At 37.5% G+C, this 22,953-nt stretch overlaps 1 protein-coding gene across 1 annotated transcript in view; it reads left to right on the top strand.

The window, feature by feature from the left end:
* The first annotated feature begins 5,545 nt into the window (after positions 1 to 5,545).
* musk (muscle, skeletal, receptor tyrosine kinase) overlaps positions 5,546 to 22,953 on the top strand; it is a 38,474-nt gene continuing 21,066 nt past the window's right edge. Inside the window, exons 1-8 of the mRNA XM_057819056.1 lie at positions 5,546 to 5,699; positions 10,275 to 10,401; positions 12,088 to 12,239; positions 12,358 to 12,485; positions 12,558 to 12,699; positions 13,138 to 13,262; positions 18,771 to 18,930; positions 19,341 to 19,347. Of these exons, the coding sequence (XP_057675039.1) occupies positions 5,627 to 5,699; positions 10,275 to 10,401; positions 12,088 to 12,239; positions 12,358 to 12,485; positions 12,558 to 12,699; positions 13,138 to 13,262; positions 18,771 to 18,930; positions 19,341 to 19,347 (914 nt within the window). The 5' untranslated portion in view covers positions 5,546 to 5,626. The remainder of the gene's footprint in view (positions 5,700 to 10,274; positions 10,402 to 12,087; positions 12,240 to 12,357; positions 12,486 to 12,557; positions 12,700 to 13,137; positions 13,263 to 18,770; positions 18,931 to 19,340; positions 19,348 to 22,953) is intronic.

Below are 22,953 nucleotides of genomic sequence, written 5' to 3'. Positions count from 1 at the left end.
AAACTCATAAACACTTGTGGAAGAAGTGATTTTCATTAATTTATGATGACTTTTTAATACTCGTTTCCTCTTTTCCAAGTGCAATAAACATTTAATTTCATTTCATATTTTTTCAATTAATATTAAAATACATTACAATACTACAGTACTGTGTACGGAACTGGAATGGATTTCCCTGTGTTGACAGCAGAGGGAGTAGTAGCATCAGATCAAAATTATAATGACCAGGCTTCAGCAAAGTCAGATGACATTTTCCCTAAATCTTATTTTAGACCTTGATAATAGAATGAATACAGGAGGTAAACATGTGAATTAGGTTATGTACATTTAAAGCTTTAAGACCATTCTACAAGCTTGAGCTGAAGTGTGAGTGAATTTTGTTGTTTGCCTTTTGTCAAGTCCTGACTTGTGAAGTTTGTTCAAAGGCCGGGAGCAGGGAATTGCCACCTTCATTGTGTGAGTGTGTGTGTGTGTGTGCAATTGATATTGTTATTTATACAAAGGCATGTTTGTTTACATGTGACATGGTGCAGCAGTAAAGAAATGCAATCTTTTTTTTTTTTTTTTTTGTAGAAATGTTGTTTTCACTAATTGGTCTTTTACAATTCTTACTGTATGCAAACAAATGTACCCTTTTTAAAGTGTTTTTGAACTGGCTGATTGTGCTACCATATTTTTACACGGCAAAATAAAAGGTGTTTATTATGAAGTTGTAAAGGAGAAGGTTGATGCACCCAGGAGGAAAGAAGGAAAATACCTGGTGACACACCTACAGTCTCTCTTTACTACATTCTTCTTACATTACTAGTATTTTTATCCCTCTCATTTTTCTCTTACAAGGCGATAATGTTAGTATCATTTCCCCACGAATTTCACTCAACAGAAATGTAACTGCACATCTCTGAATGATGGAAACACTCTGCTATAATTAACTATGTGGGCATTAACTATTCTATTTTAAAACAGGATGGATTATTATTGTCTGCATGGGAAATGAGAAGTTTACATTACTATTTTTATTGTCTTTGAGGTTTAACCCACATTTACAAGGCACAAAAGAGCATATGATAAAAAGATCAGTCCTACCTGGTTAACAATTCAATCTCTCAACGGTTGATTATGATTTTTTTTTTTTTTCACGGTTGAAGTCTTCTACCGTGTGTGGGTGTGTGTTTGTGTAAGTGTTGATGGGTCCAGAGTGCAGCACATTTAGTTGTATAGGTCATAGGATCTCAGGTATCAAAATGCAGCACTTGGTTAATTATTGTAGGAGGAGGAAGGGAAAAAAAGATAGAGCTTTACTGACATCAAACACAACTTTGTGCTCAAACTGTGTATATGCATGCGCACATGTGCATGCACATGTATGCTTGTGTGCAATGTATTTACATTTCATCCATAGTCAAGTACAGATTCATAATATTCTTGCAGGAAAATTCATGAAATACAATATAGCTAGAAGTTCAAGGCTATCCATGCGCTTGAATAGCGAGGAAAAGTACATTAATTTTTAACAATGTTTTTAAAAAAGAGAAACTTTGTTCAGCACACACAAAGTCATGTATTTCTAACCAAAATTTGTTTCAATTTTGATGATCATGGCAAAAAGAAAAAACAATCCTGCAGGAATCCCGTTCTTCAAAAAATTAAAATAGTTCACATGACAAAGAAAAGGTTTGCTTTACTATGCACTCAACACTTTGTTGGCCCTCCTTTTGACTTAATTAAATGCATCAAGGAGCCAGGATATCTAGGTGATCAGTGGCTGAGCATATTATAGTCGCATATTATAGTCGCATATTATAGTCAAATCTGTGTGATATTGGCCTTCAGATTGTCTGCTTTTCATGTTCCCTCATGTCTCTCTTGCCAATACCCCATAATTTATTCAATAAAATAAAATTAAAATAAATAAAATCACTAATATCAAGGAAGTTTGCCAGCCAATCAAGTACTGTTATTCCATTAGTATTGGAAGTTTTGACTTTGTGGGTAGGTGCTAAATTCTGGTGGAAAATTCATGTCAAAACGTTTGTTGGAAAGGGAAAGGGCTCTATAAATTCCTGGTAGGCAACTGTGTTGGCTATAGACTTAATAAAAGACAATGGCGCCATATTGCAGTAATCCTTAGTTAGCCTTACACTATCATGTGCAGCACCGTCAATGTTTGGGATAATAGCACCATCCAGTGTTTAAACTGTTTTAAGAACATGCTACAGGGCACTTTTGGGACTTGGAGCACTACATATAAATACAGTATTTATGAAAAGCCTCATCCCAACAAAGAAACATTATACAACCAAGACAGGATGATTCTATTTAAAGGCAAAATTTCTTATAGTGTTGCACACACTACAAATTTATAAGGTCTTAATTAGATTATTGTTCTTAAATATAGTCAAATAATTCTCTTCATCTTGTTTTGTGTGCTAAAAACCTGTTAACAGACTAATGCTTAAAGTTATTCCAAACAAGTTTTTTATTTTTTTATTTTATTTTTTTTAAATAAATCTGTTAACCTTATTTTCAGCTAGCTATTTTTCTTATTTCAAGAAAACTAATTGAGTAAAATTTACTTAAAGCACTGGTAGATAATAGACTTCATAATATATTGACGAGACATGGGGCCTGGGGCCGATTCATAGGGGGCGTATGTAAAAAAAAAAAAAAAAAAAATTAGAATACAAATATTTTCAATACCAAAACTGCTACCGACCTAAAACCAAAACAGGCACCTACCTTAGGCATATATGAGTCTCCATGAGCAACGCCATCAAAAAATTAAAAGTCGTTCCCTAATAAAACCCCGAATAATTATTTTTTAATATAAGTATAACAAAACTTAAAATGGCTATAACATTCTCAGTTTTTACATTAGATGTACAAAAATCACCAAATACAGAGAATATCACCTATATTTTCAGGATCAATAGCAATATTTAACATATACGTCTTTCCCCAAAATAGCAACTTAATTTTTTTTTTTAATTTACTTCATTTTTAACAGCTAATAAATCACTCAATTTTCACATCAGAAGCTTAATACTTGAGGTAAATATGCAGAATCAATTATAAATAATATATAGATTATTAATAAAATCAATATACTATCACAACTTATTATAGAATAGAATAGCCTTTTATTGTCATTATACAAATGTACAATTAAATTATGGGGCATCTCCCTTTACAGTGCAGGATAAGTTAAAATTTAAAAGTGACTTGCAAGTATAAAGTATAAAATCTAAATACAAATAAATAGAAAATGGATATGAGGTTGTCCTATGTTTAGGCAGTGCAAATAATCGAAGTGAAGTAGCAGCAGTTTGACAGGGAAGGAATTGAATATTTCACGTTAATATTGCACGTAAGTAAGTATTCCACATAGAATATGTGTGAATAGAAGTGAAGTAGCAGCAGTTTCACAGTGGAGGCGTTTAATATTGCACGTTAATATTGCACGTGAGTATGTATTGCACATACAATATTGCATGTAAATGAATATTGGACATTGGGTGATGTGGTGTTAACTAAAGCTGGGAATCTTTGGGCACCTAACGATTCGATTACGATTACGATTCAGAGGCTCCGATTCGAATATAAAACGATTATTGATGCACCCCCCTCCTTTTTTTTTTTTTTTTTTTTTCTTAAATGTTTTGTACATTAGTTCCAAACTTGTTCAAAAATACTCTCAGGCTACACCAAACTACTATTTCAGTATCAAGTTAACATATAGCAGTAAAAAAAATATACAAAAATAACAGTAAATAAAAAACTCCAGTCCCCATTCTGTATCAGCAGCTTTAAACTACATTCAATTAATTTAATGTTGTGAATCAACCGTTAAAGTTGTTAAAATTGCTCCCGTTATTCCATAATTTCCCTTTTGTCTACTTTCGACATGTAAAAGTTTTAAAACTATTTTAAAGATAGATTCAAGTCAATATTTTACCGATTTAGGAGTATTTTAGATAAAAAGTTAATTAGGTTCGCTTGGAAGGTTCGCTACAACAGCCCTTGCAGGGAAGTGCACTGCTTTAAGATGGCGGCCGTTTACTAACGCCCGCATCTAGCTTTTTGTAGATGTGCTGCTAACGCTACCGAATCTATATAGCATCTAGTCCTATATAAATGATATCTACCGTAACATTATGTGGATGTACTTTGTAGCAGCTTTTCGGCAGCAGTCAGGTATGTTGTTGTGTTTTTTTTTTTTTTATCTCGTAGCATGAGTTGAGCCAGAGCCGTGAGTTGAGCATTGGCATTACCCGAGGGGCCGGGTGATGAGAAGCATGATGTTTAGCTACTCTCGCTCCGTTCCTCATCTTCCCGAAGACCGCGCGGTGCGCTGAGTGTGTTGTACTTCTGCTTTACTTGGCATATTTCAATAATCGGAATTTGGATGTTTGCGAATCGTTCTCGAATCTTCCACGGCCGAATCGCGAATAATCTAAGAATCAGAAATTTTGCACACCTCTAGTGTTAACAGGATGTGAGCTGTCCTTGAGGATGTTTAGAGCTCTGCTGAGGCACCGGGAGAAGTAGATGTCAATCAGGGAGGGGAGAGGACAGACAATTATTTATTGAATTCCAATGTCACTATTGGCTCAGCACTATTGTCAGCTATCTGGCCTTCATCTTTCTACAATCACATAGCCTCCTTATGTGCCTTGTGTTTTCCGGTCAGCTTCCTCGACTTGTACAAGTCCCTGTTCCTCGCCGTCTCCTTGAATATAAGTCTCGTAAGTCTATGGGCAGATGAGTTCACTTATTTCTAGTAGATTTACATTGAAAACAAGTAAATTTAACTAGTTTTAGTGAGGTGTATTTTTGCAGTGCACAACTTCACTCAGAAGATGAGCTGTAGTAGCTGCATCCCATCACTATGCAAAGTAAGTCAGGACTATCACTTACAAAGGTATAACAATATTTGACTACATCCAAAGCAGGAAGGATGAAAAGCCATTGAAATGACATTCCTTTCCTAAAATAAATCTGTGCAATCTGCAGGCAACAGGTGGACACAAAGTCTACATCCTGTGTATACTGTATGTGCTATGTGTCCTATAGTAAAATTGTGAAACAAATGCTTTCGGTAGGTCTATTTGTTTTTTAAGAGTATACACTGTACGTAATGTGTGACATGTAACAAACATACATTAATCTATAATTAGTATATTTTTAAACAGTCCATCAATTCATCTCCTGATACCTATTGTACAAAATGTCCCTGTGTTCTAAAAATAGAATTGTGCACTGTAGTTTTTCTTGGTCATACAACTATAAGGTTTGGTCATCATTGTGTGGTATTACTCCTTCTTTATTGTTGTTGTCCTGAAATAATATTCTGACTTCATGACTCAACTTCATCGATGTGGTTCTGCAACACAGGAGCCTTTGGAGCTTTGTGTGTAGCTCCAAACTCTGAGTGACTGCATGTGAGCATAGCTAGCACCTGCCAGTGTCACTCATAATGTTAACACACATTGAGAGAGCTAGTCCTTATCGAGCATGGCTGTCTGACTACTACGGTACACACTGAAGTAACGAGAAGGTATGAGACTATAAACACAGTCTATGGAGCAGAAGAAACTGGACTGAAGTGGCTCATTTTTGGGCCAAAATGAAGACTATTGGACTCATTTCAGTCATACAGATCCTCTCGTTGGCCAGCTTGAGTAATGGCATACAGAGAGGTAAGTGGAGTCTCCACATTTTAGCATAGAAAAGTTGCACTCATTAAATGTCTGACTCTTGTAATAATTAAATTATAAAACGGAAAAGCAGAAATGAAACGGATAAGCTCTACCCTGTTTTCCGACAGTCTGTTTTGTAAAGACTTTAAATGCGTGTACAGTATGTCACCCTGAAATGACCTGCTGATCAGCACATCATGCAAGGGCAAGAGAGATGGTGTTTAATGACTGACATAAATGTAATGCTTTTTTTGGGGAGGGGGGCAAGAATATGAACTTAATGACAATGTGTATTAACATGGTAGGGTTAGTAAGAAAACAGCTGCCTACTCATGGAGCTTTCTCACTTGAATGTAAACAGTGTGTTTATTTTGGTACTCCATCGAGTAAACAGTCGTTTGTTTGTGCTTATACAGGTCAAGTTTTAAAAAACTAAAAAATATATTTTTAATATATTAAACATTTCATTAAGCAGTCTACTACTGTAGGAAAACACGTTAAAACCTCATAATCTATACTGTAACAGTTATTGCATCCCATACAAAGTTTAATGCAAACCTAATGTCTCTGATCAGATACTGTATATGTGGATGTGATTTAGTCCCTCAGCTATTATGATTGTCCATGTTTGTGTTGGTATCCTTCACAGTATATTCCTCTACTATGGTATTGTTTTCTTTATCGTTTCTTTGCCTGTGTCAGGATCATAATTTATTATATTTTTTAGGTGTCGCACAATATACAGTGCCTTGCAAAAGTATTCGCCCCCCTTGAATCTTGCAACCTTTCGCCACATTTCAGGCTTCAAACATAAAGATATGAAATTTAATTTTTTTGTCAAGAATCAACAACAAGTGGGACACAATCGTGAAGTGGAACAACATTTATTGGATAATTTAAACTTTTTTAACAAATAAAAAACTGAAAAGTGGGGTGTGCAATATTATTCGGCCCCTTTACTTTCAGTGCAGCAAACTCACTCCAGAAGTTCAGTGAGGATCTCTGAATGATCCAATGTTGTCCTAAATGACCGATGATGATAAGTAGAATCCACCTGTGTGTAATCAAGTCTCCGTATAAATGCACCTGCTCTGTGATAGTCTCAGGGTTCTTTTTAAAGTGCAGAGAGCATTATGAAAACCAAGGAACACACCAGGCAGGTCCGAGATAGTTGTGGAGAAGTTTAAAGCCGGATTTGGATACAAAAAGATTTCCCAAGCTTTAAACATCTCAAGGAGCACTGTGCAAGCCATCATATTGAAATGGAAGGAGCATCAGACCACTGCAAATCTACCAAGACCCGGCCGTCCTTCCAAACTTTCTTCTCAAACAAGGAGAAAACTGATCAGAGATGCAGCCAAGAGGCCCATGACCACTCTGGATGAACTGCAGAGATCTACAGCTGAGGTGGGAGAGTCTGTCCATTGGACAACAATCAGTCGTACACTGCACAAATCTGGCCTTTATGGAACAGTGGCAAGAAGAAAGCCATTTCTCAAAGATATCCATAACAAGTCTCGTTTAAAGTTTGCCACAAGCCACCTGGGAGACACACCAAACATGTGGAAGAAGGTGCTCTGGTCAGATGAAACCAAAATTGAACTTTTTGGCCACAATGCAAAACGATATGTTTGGCGTAAAAGCAACACAGCTCATCACCCTGAACACACCATCCACACTGTCAAACATGGTGGTGGCAGCATCATGGTTTGGGCCTGCTTTTCTTCAGCAGGGACAGGGAAGATGGTTAAAATTGACGGGAAGATGGATGCAGCCAAATACAGGAACATTCTGGAAGAAAACCTGTTGGAATCTGCACAAGACCTGAGACTGGGACGGAGATTTATCTTCCAACAGGACAATGATCCAAAACATAAAGCCAAATCTATAATGGAATGGTTAAAAAATAAACGTATCCAGGTGTTAGAATGGCCAAGTCAAAGTCCAGACCTGAATCCAATGGAGAATCTGTGGAAAGAGCTGAAGACTGCTGTTCACAAACACTCTCCATCCAACCTCACTGAGCTCAAGCTGTTTTGCAAGGAAGAATGGGCAAGAATGTCAGTCTCTCGATGTGCAAAACTGATAGAAACATACCCCAAGCGACTTGCAGCTGTAATTGGAGCAAAAGGTGGCGCTACAAAGTATTAACGCAAGGGGGCCGAATAATATTGCACGCCCCACTTTTCAGTTTTTTATTTGTTAAAAAAGTTTAAATTATCCAATAAATTTTGTTCCACTTCACGATTGTGTCCCACTTGTTGTTGATTCTTGACAAAAAATTAAAATTTTATATCTTTATGTTTGAAGCCTGAAATGTGGCAAAAGGCTGCAAGGTTCAAGGGGGCCGAATACTTTTGCAAGGCACTGTATTATTGAAATAACTACAGGTTGAATTAAATACTACAGAAAACCAAATCAAAATAATTTTCCTCAACCATTTTGTGCATGAGTTATTAAATCCAGGATTAATTCCAATCCTATTCTTCTGCATGTTTTTCATATTTTTTAATTGTCTAAAACGATACATTTTCATGAAGTTACAAACATGTCTGATCCTGTGAACTTTGAGCACCTAAGGAGTTGATAAAGGCCAATTATGTAAACCAAGATTATGTGTGTGGGTGGGGTGGTGGTGGGGGGAACTAGTTATTTTTTGGAATAGTTAACTTAGTTCAACTTTATAGTATGTATTAAGAACTGATCTGGAGGCGGCATGGCTCATGAGTAGTCGTCTCCCAAGAGGTATCCTTCATCGAGATACTGAAGCACATGTTGCTAGTGATGCTGTATGATCAGTAGTTCAATGTGGTGACTGTGTAAAAGTTGTTTGATTGCTTTGAAGGAAGAAAAACACAATACAACCAGTGGTGTTACCAGGATGCCAGGTGTGGGTGGGCATTAGTCTTACCGAGGGGGTAAAAAAAAAAAAAAAAAACTACAATGCTAAAGTAGGTCGAAATCCAGCTTAGGGCTACTGCACCTTAAAACATGTTTTGTTTTCACCTTGTTATGACGGCAAGCCGTTAATGTGGATCCAAAAACACAGACCAGGAGATCAATAGAGCAAATGTTTGTGTTTAATTAGTACAACAAAGGGAGCACGCTAGAAAACGCGGATATAACAAGTACAACTTAGGGAGCACGCTAGAAAACGCGGATATAACAAGTATAACTTAGGGAGCACGCTAGAAAACGCGAATGTAACAAGTACAATTTAGGGAGCACGCTAGAAAACGCGGATATAACAAGATATAACTAAAAGAGCACCCAAGATGGCGTGAATATAACAGAGTACAAAATCCTAACTACAAAATCCAGAAGAGCACAAAAGTAAATAAGATCAAACCAGAACACGACCGAAGAACGTCGGAAGGCACCGAGGATGACGATGAGCACACAGCGGTAAGCAAGGCAGGAACAAGCATATGCAATAGTCCGACACTCTCAGACGGTGACAGGAGTCCTTAAATAATGAGCGCTCCTAATGCGCCACAGGTGTGCGGCCACGGCCCCGCCCATCCAGCTGAATCAGATGCTGGAAAGAAAAAACAACTGAGAAGGCATACAGATATGACACACCTTGAGATAACTGTTGTTGTGATTTGGTATAAACTAATAAAAGTTGATTTGATTTTATTTGACTTAGAACACATCCATAACTGAACAGTATGGACATGCAGGTGACAATGTTTTTTTTAGGTAACCTATTGTGGTTCCTTGGTTTTATTATTATTATTATTATAGTTATTTTTTGTTCCGCAGCCCCTTTGAGCTCAATTTGACCCCCTTAGAATGCTTCAAAATGGACCAAAATCGGCAGACAGGTCAAGACAGGTGCAATCTTTGATAACATGTAAAGACAAATTCCAAATACACTATGTAGCGCCCCCTAGCAGTCATTCTTTGTCCCGCCGACGCTTTGAGCCCTACTTTGACCCCCTCAGAATGCTTCAAAACTCACCAAACTCAACAGTCAGGTGAACACTGGTGAAAACTTTGATAAAATGTAGGGGGAAAAAAATCAAAATATGCGTAAATGTGTGTAGCGCCCCCTAGGAACAAAACCAACATTTCATTTAATTTTTATTTTATTTTTATTTTTTTTAAAGTTGAAAGAGGAGGTAACAACGCAAAGGTTAAAACTTAGAACACCTCAGTACTATATGAATGGAATACAATAAGCAGTGCCCTGACTGCCGTTAGTACTACATTCAGTTTTCTTTTGGTGGCAGAGGGTGTCCGTGGGTGGCCACTGACACCCCCCCCCCCCTCCCCCGGTAACGCCCCTGAATACAACTGAAATTTATTTACTAGTTGCTTTTTAAAATGTGTAACATAACTGAGCTAATTTGAATAAAAAAAAAAAAACTCTCATTATTAATGGCTAATGCCAGCAATTGCCTGGCAACCAATTCAGTGTGTACCCCACCTACTGCAACACTTGGGAGTATAAGCAGCTTGGAATATGAACAAATAATATTTACTTATTAGACGATACTGTATGTTACTCACTGCAAGTACATATAAGGTTTTGCTTAGAATTGCTTTTTTTAAAAAAACATTTCTTTCTAGCACCTCGTATTATCACATTATTGGAGACAGTAGACGTACGACTGGATCACAATGCAACCTTCATATGTGAGGTAGAATCCCGACCTTCAGCAGACATTACATGGATCAAGAATAACCAACCTATCATGTAAGTAACTTTTAAAACATCATCTGCCACAATACACCATTTATATGTTAGCAGGCTTTGACAAGCTGCATGCTGAACAAACTGAATACCGTATTTTTCGGACTATAAGTCTCAGTCTTTTTCATAGTTTGGCTGGGGGTGCGACCTACACTCTGGAGCGACTTATGTGTGAAATTATTAACACATTATTATATAATTTCATATGTTATTTTGGTGTTTTGGAGTGACACTGATGGTTTCGTAAACTTGTTAGCATGTTCTTTATGCTATAGTTATCTGAATAACTCTTAATAGCAATGTTACGTTAACATACCGGCCACCTTCGCATTTTGTTTGTCATGCATCACATAACATTATTATATTGTACACTTATTCAGAATGTTGTTCTCTATTGTATCTTTTATTTTAGATTGCCTTTCAAAATGACATATCTGTTCTATGTGTTGGATTTTATCAAGTAAATTTCCCTCAAAAATGCGACTTGTATGTTTTTTTTTTTTCCCTCTTCATTGTGCATTTTTGGGATGGTGCGACTGATACTCAGGTGTGACTTATAGTCCGAAAAATATGGTAATTGGAAATGTCTCTAATGACTTTGTTCAACTGTGATAAGACACTTCAAAGCCAGGATATGGATCAGGTAACTTTCCAGCCCAGAGCGTGAGACTTTGAAGGTTGGGGATTTTTGCTCACACTCATTTATCGTCCTAGTCAACAAGTCCGGGACAGAAGGACACAACAAGAACTCACAAGCCATAGTCTTCATAGCACAATCCCCAACAGCTGGTAGGAAACGGAAAACAAATGCGCTGTATCAAAACTTGTTCCGGTATCAGAAGACTGGTGCAATGAACCACAAAAGGCAAATGTCACATGATATGGCTAAGTTTGTGCTCAGAGATGGAGAGAAAAGCATAAAAGTCTTGCCAGTCATGGATATTTCACTGTGATTGGCTGCCATGGCAGACTGTAACACTTGTTAAGAACTTCATTGTGCAACATGTCCAAGCGCCGGCGCCCATCTCCGCCCCTCCAGGTTCGGCAATCTGAACCCGACTCCCTTTCGATCGGCCATCGTAGGCCATCGCCCCGCACTTACGCGTCAGCTAACCAAAAATTTTACTCAAGTAAGAGTAGCGTTATTTCAAAAATAATATTACTCAATTAAAAGTAGTCATCCAAAAAATGTACTCAAGTACAAGAATACTAGGACTTACTGCAACTACTTACTACTCAAAACAATGTTTTTTTTATTCTCCTCAGCACAACATAATCTTTTTGAATTGTTATTAAAACAGTGTCTGCCTCAACCTTGCCTAAGAGTAGTGTTTCTTCTTCAAAAATCTAATCAAGTAAAAGTAAAACGTGTGGTGTGGCTATTCTCAGAAGTACATTTTTCTTAAAAAGTTACTAGAATAAATGTAACGGAGTAAATGTAACGCGTTACTACACATATCTGTATCCATGCGGACAAAACAGACATTCCGTTGTGATTTTTTTTTTTTTTTTTGCTCTCAAGACTGCCTGTCATCTTTCTTTTGCTATTTTGTTATTGTACGTATATTCAAGCACCACTAAAAGTAATAATTCAAACGAATCATATTCAAACCAATCCAAAAATTCTCTTCTGACAAATGCATTCCTCATTGCCTTTATGTTATTAATTGTTGACTTCTGCCCTACTAGGTACTATGACTCCCGGTACCTTACTCGGGAGCAGGGACAAATTCTTATAATTCCCCATGTAAGAGAAAATGACAACGGGGAGTACTGCTGCCTCGCCAGTAACGGTATTGGAAAGCCAGCCAAAAGTTGTGGAGCACTGCAGTTAAAAATGAGTATGTCTGCTTTGTATCAAAACTCTCCGAAACACTTGATTGTAAAAGTTCAAACTATCAATCTAAAATGATTCCAGAACATTTTTAGCCACCTGAAGTAAATGTCTTTTTGAACCAGAACCACAAATCAAGCGGCATCCAACAAATGTGACTCTTTTGGTGGAGTCCAAAGCAGTATTGCCATGCATTACCCTTGGTAACCCAAAACCAGACATTACATGGCTGAAAGATGATGAGCTTATTAAGGTAAAATGTGACTTCCATACTTTTGTCTTTGTCAAGATATAAGTTTAACAAATGCTATTTCACATTTCACAGGTCAGTGACCGTGTTAATATTCTGGACTATGGCGCACTGAAGATCAATTATATTCAGAAGGAAGATGCTGGACAGTATCGATGTGTCGCTAAGAATAGCTTTGGTTTGGCATTTTCTAAACCTGCCACCATTGAAGTACAAGGTAAGAATTCAAACCAGATTTGTCCGTCCAAGTTAATGGGGGTGGGGGGGTGGGGGGGGCTCTGAAGATATTCAGTGGTAGATGGATAATGTATAGTATTAACTGTAAATTGAATTGCATATCTTAGGGCTTGGCATCTTATACAGTAATTGTGCCATTTGTAAATTCATTTGGAAACCTCATAGAAATCTCATTCCAGCTATACCCTAAACTGAGCTTTAATTAGCAGGAAATAGCAGATAACACATGGTGCTGTATAAAGAATGAGGTTGCTTAATTCCCTTTACTGTCATAGCCAACTTTTCAGGGGGCTGAAAATTAGGCAGTATAGCAAGTGCTTCTTAATTGTTTCCATATGGTGAAAAAAAACTGAACACTCTGTACCTCTTCTTTTTTTTTTCTACTTGTGTGTGTGTGGTCTGTCTGTGACATGTGCAGCTCCAGCACGAATCCTGAGAGTTCCCAAGGAGAAGCGAGTAGTGTATGGGAGCCAAATATCTCTGGAGTGTAATGCCACTGGAAATCCAATTCCCACTGTCACCTGGTTAGAAAATGGGAATACTGTGAGTGTACTGCATGGGTCTCCAGACTAACATGGTGACTGTTAGATGGTTTGAACAAATATGTCGTTTTAATAATTTTAACACATTTGCACATAATCATAACATAACTGAAAAAAAAACTTTTTACAGTATGATATTGAACTAATTCATTTTTATATAATCATCGGGGTTTGTTGGGCGGTGTCAATTTGTATGCTTCTTTTTGTGAAAATATAAAAGAAAATATTTACATAAAGGGTTTGGCACCAGTTTGTTGTGGAAAATCCACATGGTAGCGTATTTCTGTCACAAAAACGATGATAGAACCACGTACAGTGGTTGAAAGCTAAGGATTTGTATCAAAAATTTTGCAAGGCTGTTTTTTGTCTGGAAACACAACAATTGTATTAAACATTTTCTTAACTATGAAACCAAAAGAATATCCAAGATTAAAAACTTTATGATTTTGTGTCGCTTCATCAATATATTGGTACTCATGAGTCATTATAGACCTATTGGTATATAATGTTCAGTACACGCATACAGTAGACTACATAATTTGGAACCGTGCGATACATTTGAATTCAATACAAGCGTAGTATAAACACTTGAGAAATGTAAGAGGGCTTTGGTTTGATTGACACCATCAGTAGGCTACACTGCTGGCCAAAAGTATTGGCACCCCTGCAATTCTGTCAGATAATGCTCAATTTATCCCAGAAAGTGATTGCAATTACAAATGCTTTGGTAGTAATATTTTCATTTTAATTTTTATTTATTTGCAATGAAAAAACACAAAAGAGAATGAAAAAAAAAATTAGATCATTATCATTTTACACAAAACTTAAAAAAATAGGCTGGACAAGTATTGGCAGCCTTTGAAACCATGTGATGCGTCTCTAATTTGTGTAATTAACAACACCTGTTAATTACCTGTGGCACATAGCAGGTGGTGGCAATAACTAAATCACACTTGCAGCCAGTTAAAATGGATTAAAGTTGACTCAACCTCTGTCCCATGTCCTTGTGTGTACCACATTGAGCATGGAGAAAAGAAAGAAGACCAAAGAACTGTTTAAGGACTTGGGAAGCAAAATTGTGAGGAAGCATGGGCAATCTCAAGGCTACAAGTCCATCTCCACACACCTGAATGTTCCTGTGACTACCATGCGCAGTGTCATCAATAAGTGTAAAGGCCATGACACTGTGGCTATCCTCCATAGATGTGGACGGAAAAGAAAAATTGATGACAGATTTCAACTAAAGATTGTGCAGATGGTGGATAAAGAACTTAGACTAACATCCAAACAAGTTCAGGCTGTCCTGCGGTCTGAGTGTCAACCCGTACGATAAGTCGGCATCTGAATGAAAAGGGATTCTATGGGAGGATACCGAGGAAGACCCTACTTCTGACCCAGAGACATAAAAAAGCCAGGCTGGAGAATGTTCTCTGGTCAGCTGAGAAAAAAAGTAGAGCTTTTTGAGAAAAGGCATTAAAACAGAGTTTACAGGAAAAACACGAGGCCTTCAAAGAAAAGAACACGGTCCCCACAGTCAAACATGGTGGAGGTTCCCTGATGTTTGGGGTTGCTTTGCTACCTCTGGCACTGGACTGCTTGACCGTGTGCATGGCATGATGAAGTCTGAAGGCTAGCAACAAATTTTGCAGCATAATGTAGGGCCCAGTGTAAGAAAGCTGGGTCTCTCTGAGGTCATGGGTCTTCCAGCAGGACAATGACCCAAAACACACTTCAAAAAGAACTAGAAAATGGTTTGAGAGAAAGCACTGGAGACTCCAAGAATGGCCAGCAATGATTCCAGACCTGAATCCCATTGAAAACCTGCGGAGAGGTCTGAAAATGGCACTTTGGAGAAGGCACCCTTCAAATCTCAGAGACCTGGAGCAGTTTGCCAAAGAAGAATGGTCTAAAATTCCAGCAGAGCATTGTAAGAAACTCATTGATGGATACCGAAAGCAGTTTTTCGCAGTTATTTTGTCTAAAGGTTGTGCTACCAAGTATTAGGCTGAGGGTGCCAATAATTTTCTCTGGCCCATTTTTGGAGTTTTGTGTAAAATGATAACGATTTAATCATTTTTTATTCTCTTTTGTGTTTTTTCATTGCAAGCAAAATAAATGAAGATATTACTCCCACAGCATTTGTAATTGCTATCATTTTCAGGGAGAAATTGAGCATTATCTGACAGAATATCAGGGGTGCCAGTACATTTGGCCAGCAATGTACCGTAATTTCCCGAATATAACGCGCACTTTTTTTCCCCAAAATCAACTTGTAAACTCATGGTGCGCATTATAAACGGGTAGATGGATGGAGACAGAAATATATATGTATTACATATATATATATAAACCGATTTTTTTTCATTGACACGGCCACGTTGTGTTGAAGAAACGTATGCGGCGACCCGTTGCCGACCATTACGGTACGTGACGTCACCATTTTGTTTCGGTAATACTTCACACTAATCGGCCGAATGATTTCGTCTGTGTGAAATTCTGCTTTTTTCACTCTTCATAAAGCACAGAATTTAGTTTCTTGAACTCATTTGAGTCGACGTTTATTGCAGCTCCACAATTCGGAGCATAACAAATGTAAGGACACACACTTCCTGTCTCCGTCAACTATATCGGTCCCTCGGGAAACTCAAACCCAAATAACAATAGTTCAGTAGTTTTACCGTATCAATCCATGGAAGAAACATTTATTCATCATGAGGAAATGAGCAAGTTATACAGCAGCCTTTAAAAGAAAAGTCACATCCGTTTTGTTTTCTCCTAGATTCTGGTAAGTTGGAGAAGTTGTCAAATCATATTATTACCGTAAATATTGTCAGTTTACGGAAATGTTTTGAACTACCAATGTGCTATGCTTGTGCTGTGTTTCACCAGTCAGTAAAATGACATCTCTGTATCTGTACACGAGCTCTGTTTTCTTGTATTCTTCTATTTATTGGTGCTAAAATTAGGGTGCGCGTTATAAACGGGTACAATAATTTCCCCCAAAATTTACAAGTAAATTTGGGGTGCGCATTATACACGGGTGCGCCTTATATTCGGGAAATTACGGTATTAAAATTTGATCCAGGTGTTCTTAATGTCGTGAATAATGAGTGGATAGTTGGGAAATACAATTTAAAATTACTAAATCATATTTAAAGACTCATTAAGCTGGAATGTGAAACGATTTATGCGTGTATCTAATATAATGACAGGTTGATCACATTCTTTCACAATCGGGGTGATTTGTTATAATCATCACAAGATTGATCAACATTTGGAACTCGTTCATCTAGATGTAGTCATTTTCAAGAATTATAGCAACAACAAGCTTGTAATTCAAATTGTTCACTCATTTTTACAAGGGACATTGTTCAACGGTAGTGAGCATGCAATTAGATAAAACTGAACAGTCGTTATTTACGGTCTATCATAATATACAGTTATTTGAGCATAGTATGCAATTAAAAATGACATTGCCAGCACGGCAAGAGGCATTAAGTGTGATATTGCGGGCAGACAAAAACATTCATATTCTCTTGGCAGACGTTGGTGCTTATTATAAAAATGATTAACAGTAATACTTGTAAATACTTGTGTGCGCGTGCATGCATGTGAATGTATCAAAATGTTTCCTGGCACAATGTTAATTTATTTGATTTTAGCAGCGCTGGTACAAGCTCATCGAAAGAACAGACATGTGCTACTTGAATTGTGTACTCATGTGTTTGGATTGTTGATTATATGTGCACCCCAGGAATATTACCATTTACAGGGTTTCCACAGATCCTTGAAAAATATATATACATACATTGTATACATATATTGTATATATATGGCGAAAAACACTCAGGTGACTTGAAATTCCGCTCTGAGACCCCCAATTTAGCCAACTTTCAAAATTGTCCGATATGCATGTGTAATACATCATTGGAAAGCTTAAATCTGAATTTTCTGGGGGAAGAAAAATTATGAACAGGAGTCATTTAAAATTTTTTTTTTTTTTGGTATATTTTTTAAGCAGCAAAACCCTATCTGGAAGTGAGAGCACACAAGAGCAGAATTACAGACGCCATGACTTTAACGAGATATTGTCGCGTACTTACCTAAAACTCCATGCAGCATGTATCACTGAGTGTCAAGACACAGCTGTGAATGGCTGGAACAGCTGGATTTTTTGGGGGGATTTTATGGTTAAATATGTTAATATAACAAGGGTCGCGATGCAGAAATCGCAGACATCAAGGAGTGGTCGAGATGTTCTTATTCATATATATTTACCCTTTTAAACGTTTTTTTTTCAATATTTTTTTCTTTTGGATCGATTATTTATCATCTAACATATCGGAGAAAATGCAACAGTAAGAAAAAAACACAAGCAATAGTTATGAGGTAGATATCGGTGACATTTTTACAGACACCATTTTTTTTCATTGTGACGTAATTTGTTTTAAAGTTTAAAATATGCGAGTGAATAATTTTTTAAAGTTGTCTTTTTTTAAAAACTAAATATTAGACATCAATTAATGATTCTAAGCTAAAAATGACTGACATTTTGAATAATAAATATTAATTACCTTCATTTTATGGCTGGGTTGAAACAAAAGCGGTTGCGCGACGTCTGTAAAGGGGGGTTTTCAGGGTAAAACGGACAAATTAAAAATAGTTCGGGGGCTTAATACGCCATGAATCTGCTATGGCAGCATATAGACATATTGTTCTATCAAACATTGTTTTGACTTAAAATACCGCAGTTTCATTTAAAGAGGAGTGCAAGAGCAGAAACTGCTTTTTCAGTCTTGTCTGTGTTTTCCGCCATATATTTTTTTTTGCAGTCAGAATAAAACCGAAACGATTAAGTGATGTTACTTCCTGATTATCTCCGTTGTTGTATCTCCACTTCTGGTTATGACATGCGGTTGTGTGTTACTTTTAGCAACGACCACATTACTGGGTGGCCTGTTGTGTGTGTGGTTTTTTTTGTTTTTTTTTTCATCCCCAAATGTTGGTTTATTGTTGAGTTGGCCTTAAAGTCTTAAATGTTTAGAATTTAACTTGCCTTGACATGTACGAACCGATGTCATATAATATTGGGGATCCTTTTTTAATATATACAGTAATATCAAAATATATAATACACATCGACTTTTGGTGCAACTATGAAGTTGTGCCATTAATGTCTTAAACATTTGAGCTGTTAAAATGTTAATCTGCGAAAATTGCACTCTGTTTATATTTGCCCGTTCATTGTTTTATTAATGTACCACATTTAAGAATGCGAATTCTCTTTTTTTCACATCTCAAACTCCCATTACTTCTGTGTGGGTGTTTGAGAGACCGAAAATACACTGACAGTAATTTCCTCATTATTGAGTGTAAAGCAACCTTTTCAAATTGGACATATGTTCTAAAAGATAATTATACAGGAGTCCTACTTTTTTGAAAACCAATAAACTGTGCAACACACTTGAAAATGACACTCGTGCTTCCATCTTTCTTCTCCTCCCTAAAGATCTCGGGTGCATCAATTGATGAGACCTTGGTGGGAGAAGTGGTTTTGTCGGTTCTTAAGGTCACAGTGAATAAACCAGCTCTTTATACATGTCTGGCCTCTAATAGACACAGTGCAGGAGCTAACACTGTCAAAGCAACGGCTAGAGTGACCGTCGCAGGTGAGTCTTTATATTCTACACTTGAATCTTTGAATCAATTGTTGGATTTATCAAAGGAGAATCAACTACTTAACTCTGGGTCCTGTGTTTTGTTAGCTGTCAGTCTGTTAACATGGCGTCAGCTGTCCATTTCTAGGCCCATATGTTTCTTTTTAAACTTCACCCCACTCAACACCACAAGTCACCTAAGAACAACATGCATGCTGACCACACACATTGGCAAATCACTTCCTAGTTGCTGTTTTTTCGCAGTACTATGTTAAACGTATGACTAGTTTAGATCAGCATCATGCTTGATTTTCTCTTCCATGCGAGACTAAATATAAGGACGTTGCCTTCTTCCTTCTCTCTTTTATTCATGCTGGGTCTACTACAACCAACCACATCTGGATATTGCCATTTTCCTATAGAATGGAGGTAAGTCATATGAATGTGTCTTTTTTGAAACACTTGAGCCCTTAAAGTCAATACAGTGGTTGAATTTATACTAGAAGAAAAACATCAGAACTAACCTGTATTTCAATATATTCTTCAAAATTTTTGTTTTGTGATGTATTTGGTCTTGGAATAAATTATCCAAGCTGCTTTATCAGGTCACCTAAGTAATGTTTTCTAAACTTCCAACCAGGGTATCAACTTTCTAAAACGCATTTTCTGATTTTGCTTTCTTTGTATTATTTCTGTGAGTTTAACATTTCCTTTATTTGACCTTAGAACTTATATTTTGTGCAATTATTAGTGCTTGCTTCAGGACTTAAGGCTATTTTGAAGTCGTATGGTCCATTTGATACCTCTTTTGAGAACATTTCTGTTATGGCAACATTAACTATGGATGCAGCAATAATCTATATCATTTTGTAATGTGTTGTATTACAACAAAACTACCTTTGTCTCTCGTCATATGTTAACTTATGGTGCCTCAATTATATGACAATGAAGTCATATATTTGGAACCAATTTCATTTACAGTATCTATTGCAGCTATCTCAATTCAGTTAAATCACAATTTTAAGTATCAGGCTCAAACTATTTTCACCTATTAGTATGTTGTGGCCCCACACAGAAACAAGCAACAGGAGCCAAGCTATCCAACTGTGTCACTTTTGTATGATGCGTAATCTTAGAACAATTTATACATGATGACCATATAATTATTGGACTACTTTGAGTCAGATGACTTCCAGTAGAAGGCAGACAAACTCCCTGAACTTGTCGCTTATACTGTAAGTAGCAGGGCAAATACCCAGGTAGATAATTCACGGACAATTTGGAACAGAATCTATTGTATGTTGCCTGCACCAGTGTCAGGGAATATACCACGACACCATCACATGAAACCATCTGTTTTTACTCAGTCTAAAGATGCTTGGTTGAGAATCTGCTTCTAATACAATTTTCTGCCTATCACCAATCTGATACACAGGCAGTGGCTGATTCTGATGTAATCATGTGGTGGGAGATGAATTTGAACTTTGCTAAACCTCAACATGACCACAATTACCACATGTGGACAGTGAATCTATGGAGTAAAGTGAAGTGAAACATTTTGTGACTACATTCTGATTTATCCTACTCTACAACCGGCCTTCTACCATAGTTACACAAACAATATTTTTACAGTATGTGTTTTGGCAATTGCTCCTTGTACAGCTGCATTATGTGATTCTGAAATAGAATCAAAGAAGAAAAAAATGGTTGTAGCGTCATGGGATCAGGATTCAAAGGATATGAGGAGACCAGGTTTGAAAGCCTGTTGATGTATGGCTACATCTGGATTCTTGATGCAGACAGTCATGAGAAAGAAATTAGGGAGATAATAGTCATGGTGGGAGTTGGTAGATTTACGTGTTAGTTTTATGTTGATGGTTTGATTTAATAACTGACCAGAGATCCAGCCTCCCTTGAAGGCAGCATCTGGAGTTTGTGAGAGTAACTGTAGATGCAGGGTGAGAGGAAACAGAGTGAAAATTACCTAACGGGCAGCTCAGAAGGACATCATGTGTGGAGCAAATGCAGACAATAGCCTGCTGCCATATTTATTCTATTACTGATTCAATATAGTATCCAATAGTAATAACATTTAAAGTGCCTGTGATAGCATAAAAAAAATCTTAAATAGCATTATTATGCGAATTAGAATCATATTTTGAGACAATTTGACTATATACAACAATTTGACAAAGCGTAGATGACGAGAAATTAGTCTTTCAATCTGCCGTTTACACCCGTTGACAAGGATGCACTAAAGGACCCAAATGCTCGACAGTTCAATCCAAACAAAGATTTATTTTCCAGTTCATAAAGTCCAAAATAGGAAGTTAACAAAAATTCACAGCAATGGCTGGATATTAATCAACGAAAATTCACAGCAACAGCTGGACATCAATCAACTGAGTAGATTTCACTAGAAACAAAAAAGGCATTGGTTCAAAAACATGAATCGTTCTCAAAAAGGGGCTTACACAAGGACGTGGCGTAGGACATGGCAGGATAGCAGACAAACCGACACTGGGCAAGGTTAGAAGCAGGCTATTTATACAGAGGGTCACAGGTGGACATGATTAGCCTGATTGGCAAGGGCAGGAAGTAAAGTTAACTCATGAAGGCACACCACTACCAAAATAAAATAAAAGGATCTGACATGAATCTACACAAAACGTTAAGACCTCAGAGACGTGACACCCGCTAGTCATTATAGCGCTCTCGCGTCCCAGGCTGGATGATGACGATGGCAGGGTCAAGATTTCATCTGATTTAGAATTCAGCCCATTGAGGGGGGAAGATTCAGAACGAGGAAAATACGACAGAGAGGAGAAAAATGTCATGAATGTTTCAATCTCACTACTCCAATATTTTTACAGGATAGTCTTTTTATCCAAGTCTTTTTCCCCAATTGCTAAATAAATGGTATGGTCATGACAAATAACAGTCTTGTGCTAAATGGAATATGAAATATTAAAAAAGCATTTATTAAGTACGTCTGGGCAAAATTACTGCATAATGGTCAGAACTGGCAACTTCTTCCTCTCCTGCTCGTATTTTATGCCACCGGAGTTAGTCCGACTATTATCATTTCCCTGCCCCGGCTTCGGAGACGGAGGAAAGAGCGTCGTTCTGCTGTGGCCACGGCAGAGCTCGTCGTCGGGAATGAATGCCGAAAATAGCCTATTCTCGGTGGACAAACCGGACGATGTCGGAGCGGGGTGCTGCTCGTTGCCAAGCCGAGGAAAGCGCATTCTCGGTGGGCACGCGAATAGGACCTAGCGGGCTTAATCAACCAGTCAAACCAGCCAATGTCGGAGCGGGGTGCTGCTCGTGGCCAAGCCATGAAAAGTGCATTCTCGGCGAACATGCCTTTATCAGCCGGTGAGGGATGTGTGGCTTTCTCGGTGGACAGGGAGTATTTTCACTTCACCCACAAAATGCAACCCACCTCCTTGTTAAAACGTGTGCCATTTTCCCAGTACAGTATTTGACATACTATAAAACACGTAGCTTACTCACCTCACAATGGTCCCACAGTTGTCTGACTTGTTTTGGCCATTATCAGCGGTGAATTGGAATTTTTTGAAACCAAAAGGCTCACACGCCTGTCCTTGGTGCAGCAGCAAAAGCCTGCAGCACACTGGGCTGACGTGATGGAAAAATAAACGAAACAATCCGCAAATTCAGCGGAATCAGCAGTCGTTCTGCAAACTGTAGTATTGGCTGTATACTGAAGATGTTTATCCCGCTGACATCACATTCGCATTCTTTGTAAATCCAGGAAGTTGAATAAATATATCGATCGCTTCATCCAAGCGGTCCATTTAATTCAGGAGCATAAAATACCACGTGAAATATGATATAAACATGCCTTTTTCTGTCATAGGCAGTTTAATTTTAAATACATATTTTTTTTATTAAAAAACAATTAACAGTTTTTAAACATTATTGAAAAATTCATGTCCCCATTTCTGGTCGATAAAAAATATTTTTATAAGTAATGAAGCCAAGGCTTCCATGTACGGGTACAACCTAGTA

Source organism: Corythoichthys intestinalis, chromosome 17 (genome assembly GCF_030265065.1).
Source record: "Corythoichthys intestinalis isolate RoL2023-P3 chromosome 17, ASM3026506v1, whole genome shotgun sequence".
NCBI lineage: Eukaryota > Metazoa > Chordata > Actinopteri > Syngnathiformes > Syngnathidae > Corythoichthys > Corythoichthys intestinalis.
Note: the sequence above shows the minus strand (reverse complement) of the source record. Positions and strands in the feature narration are given on the sequence as shown.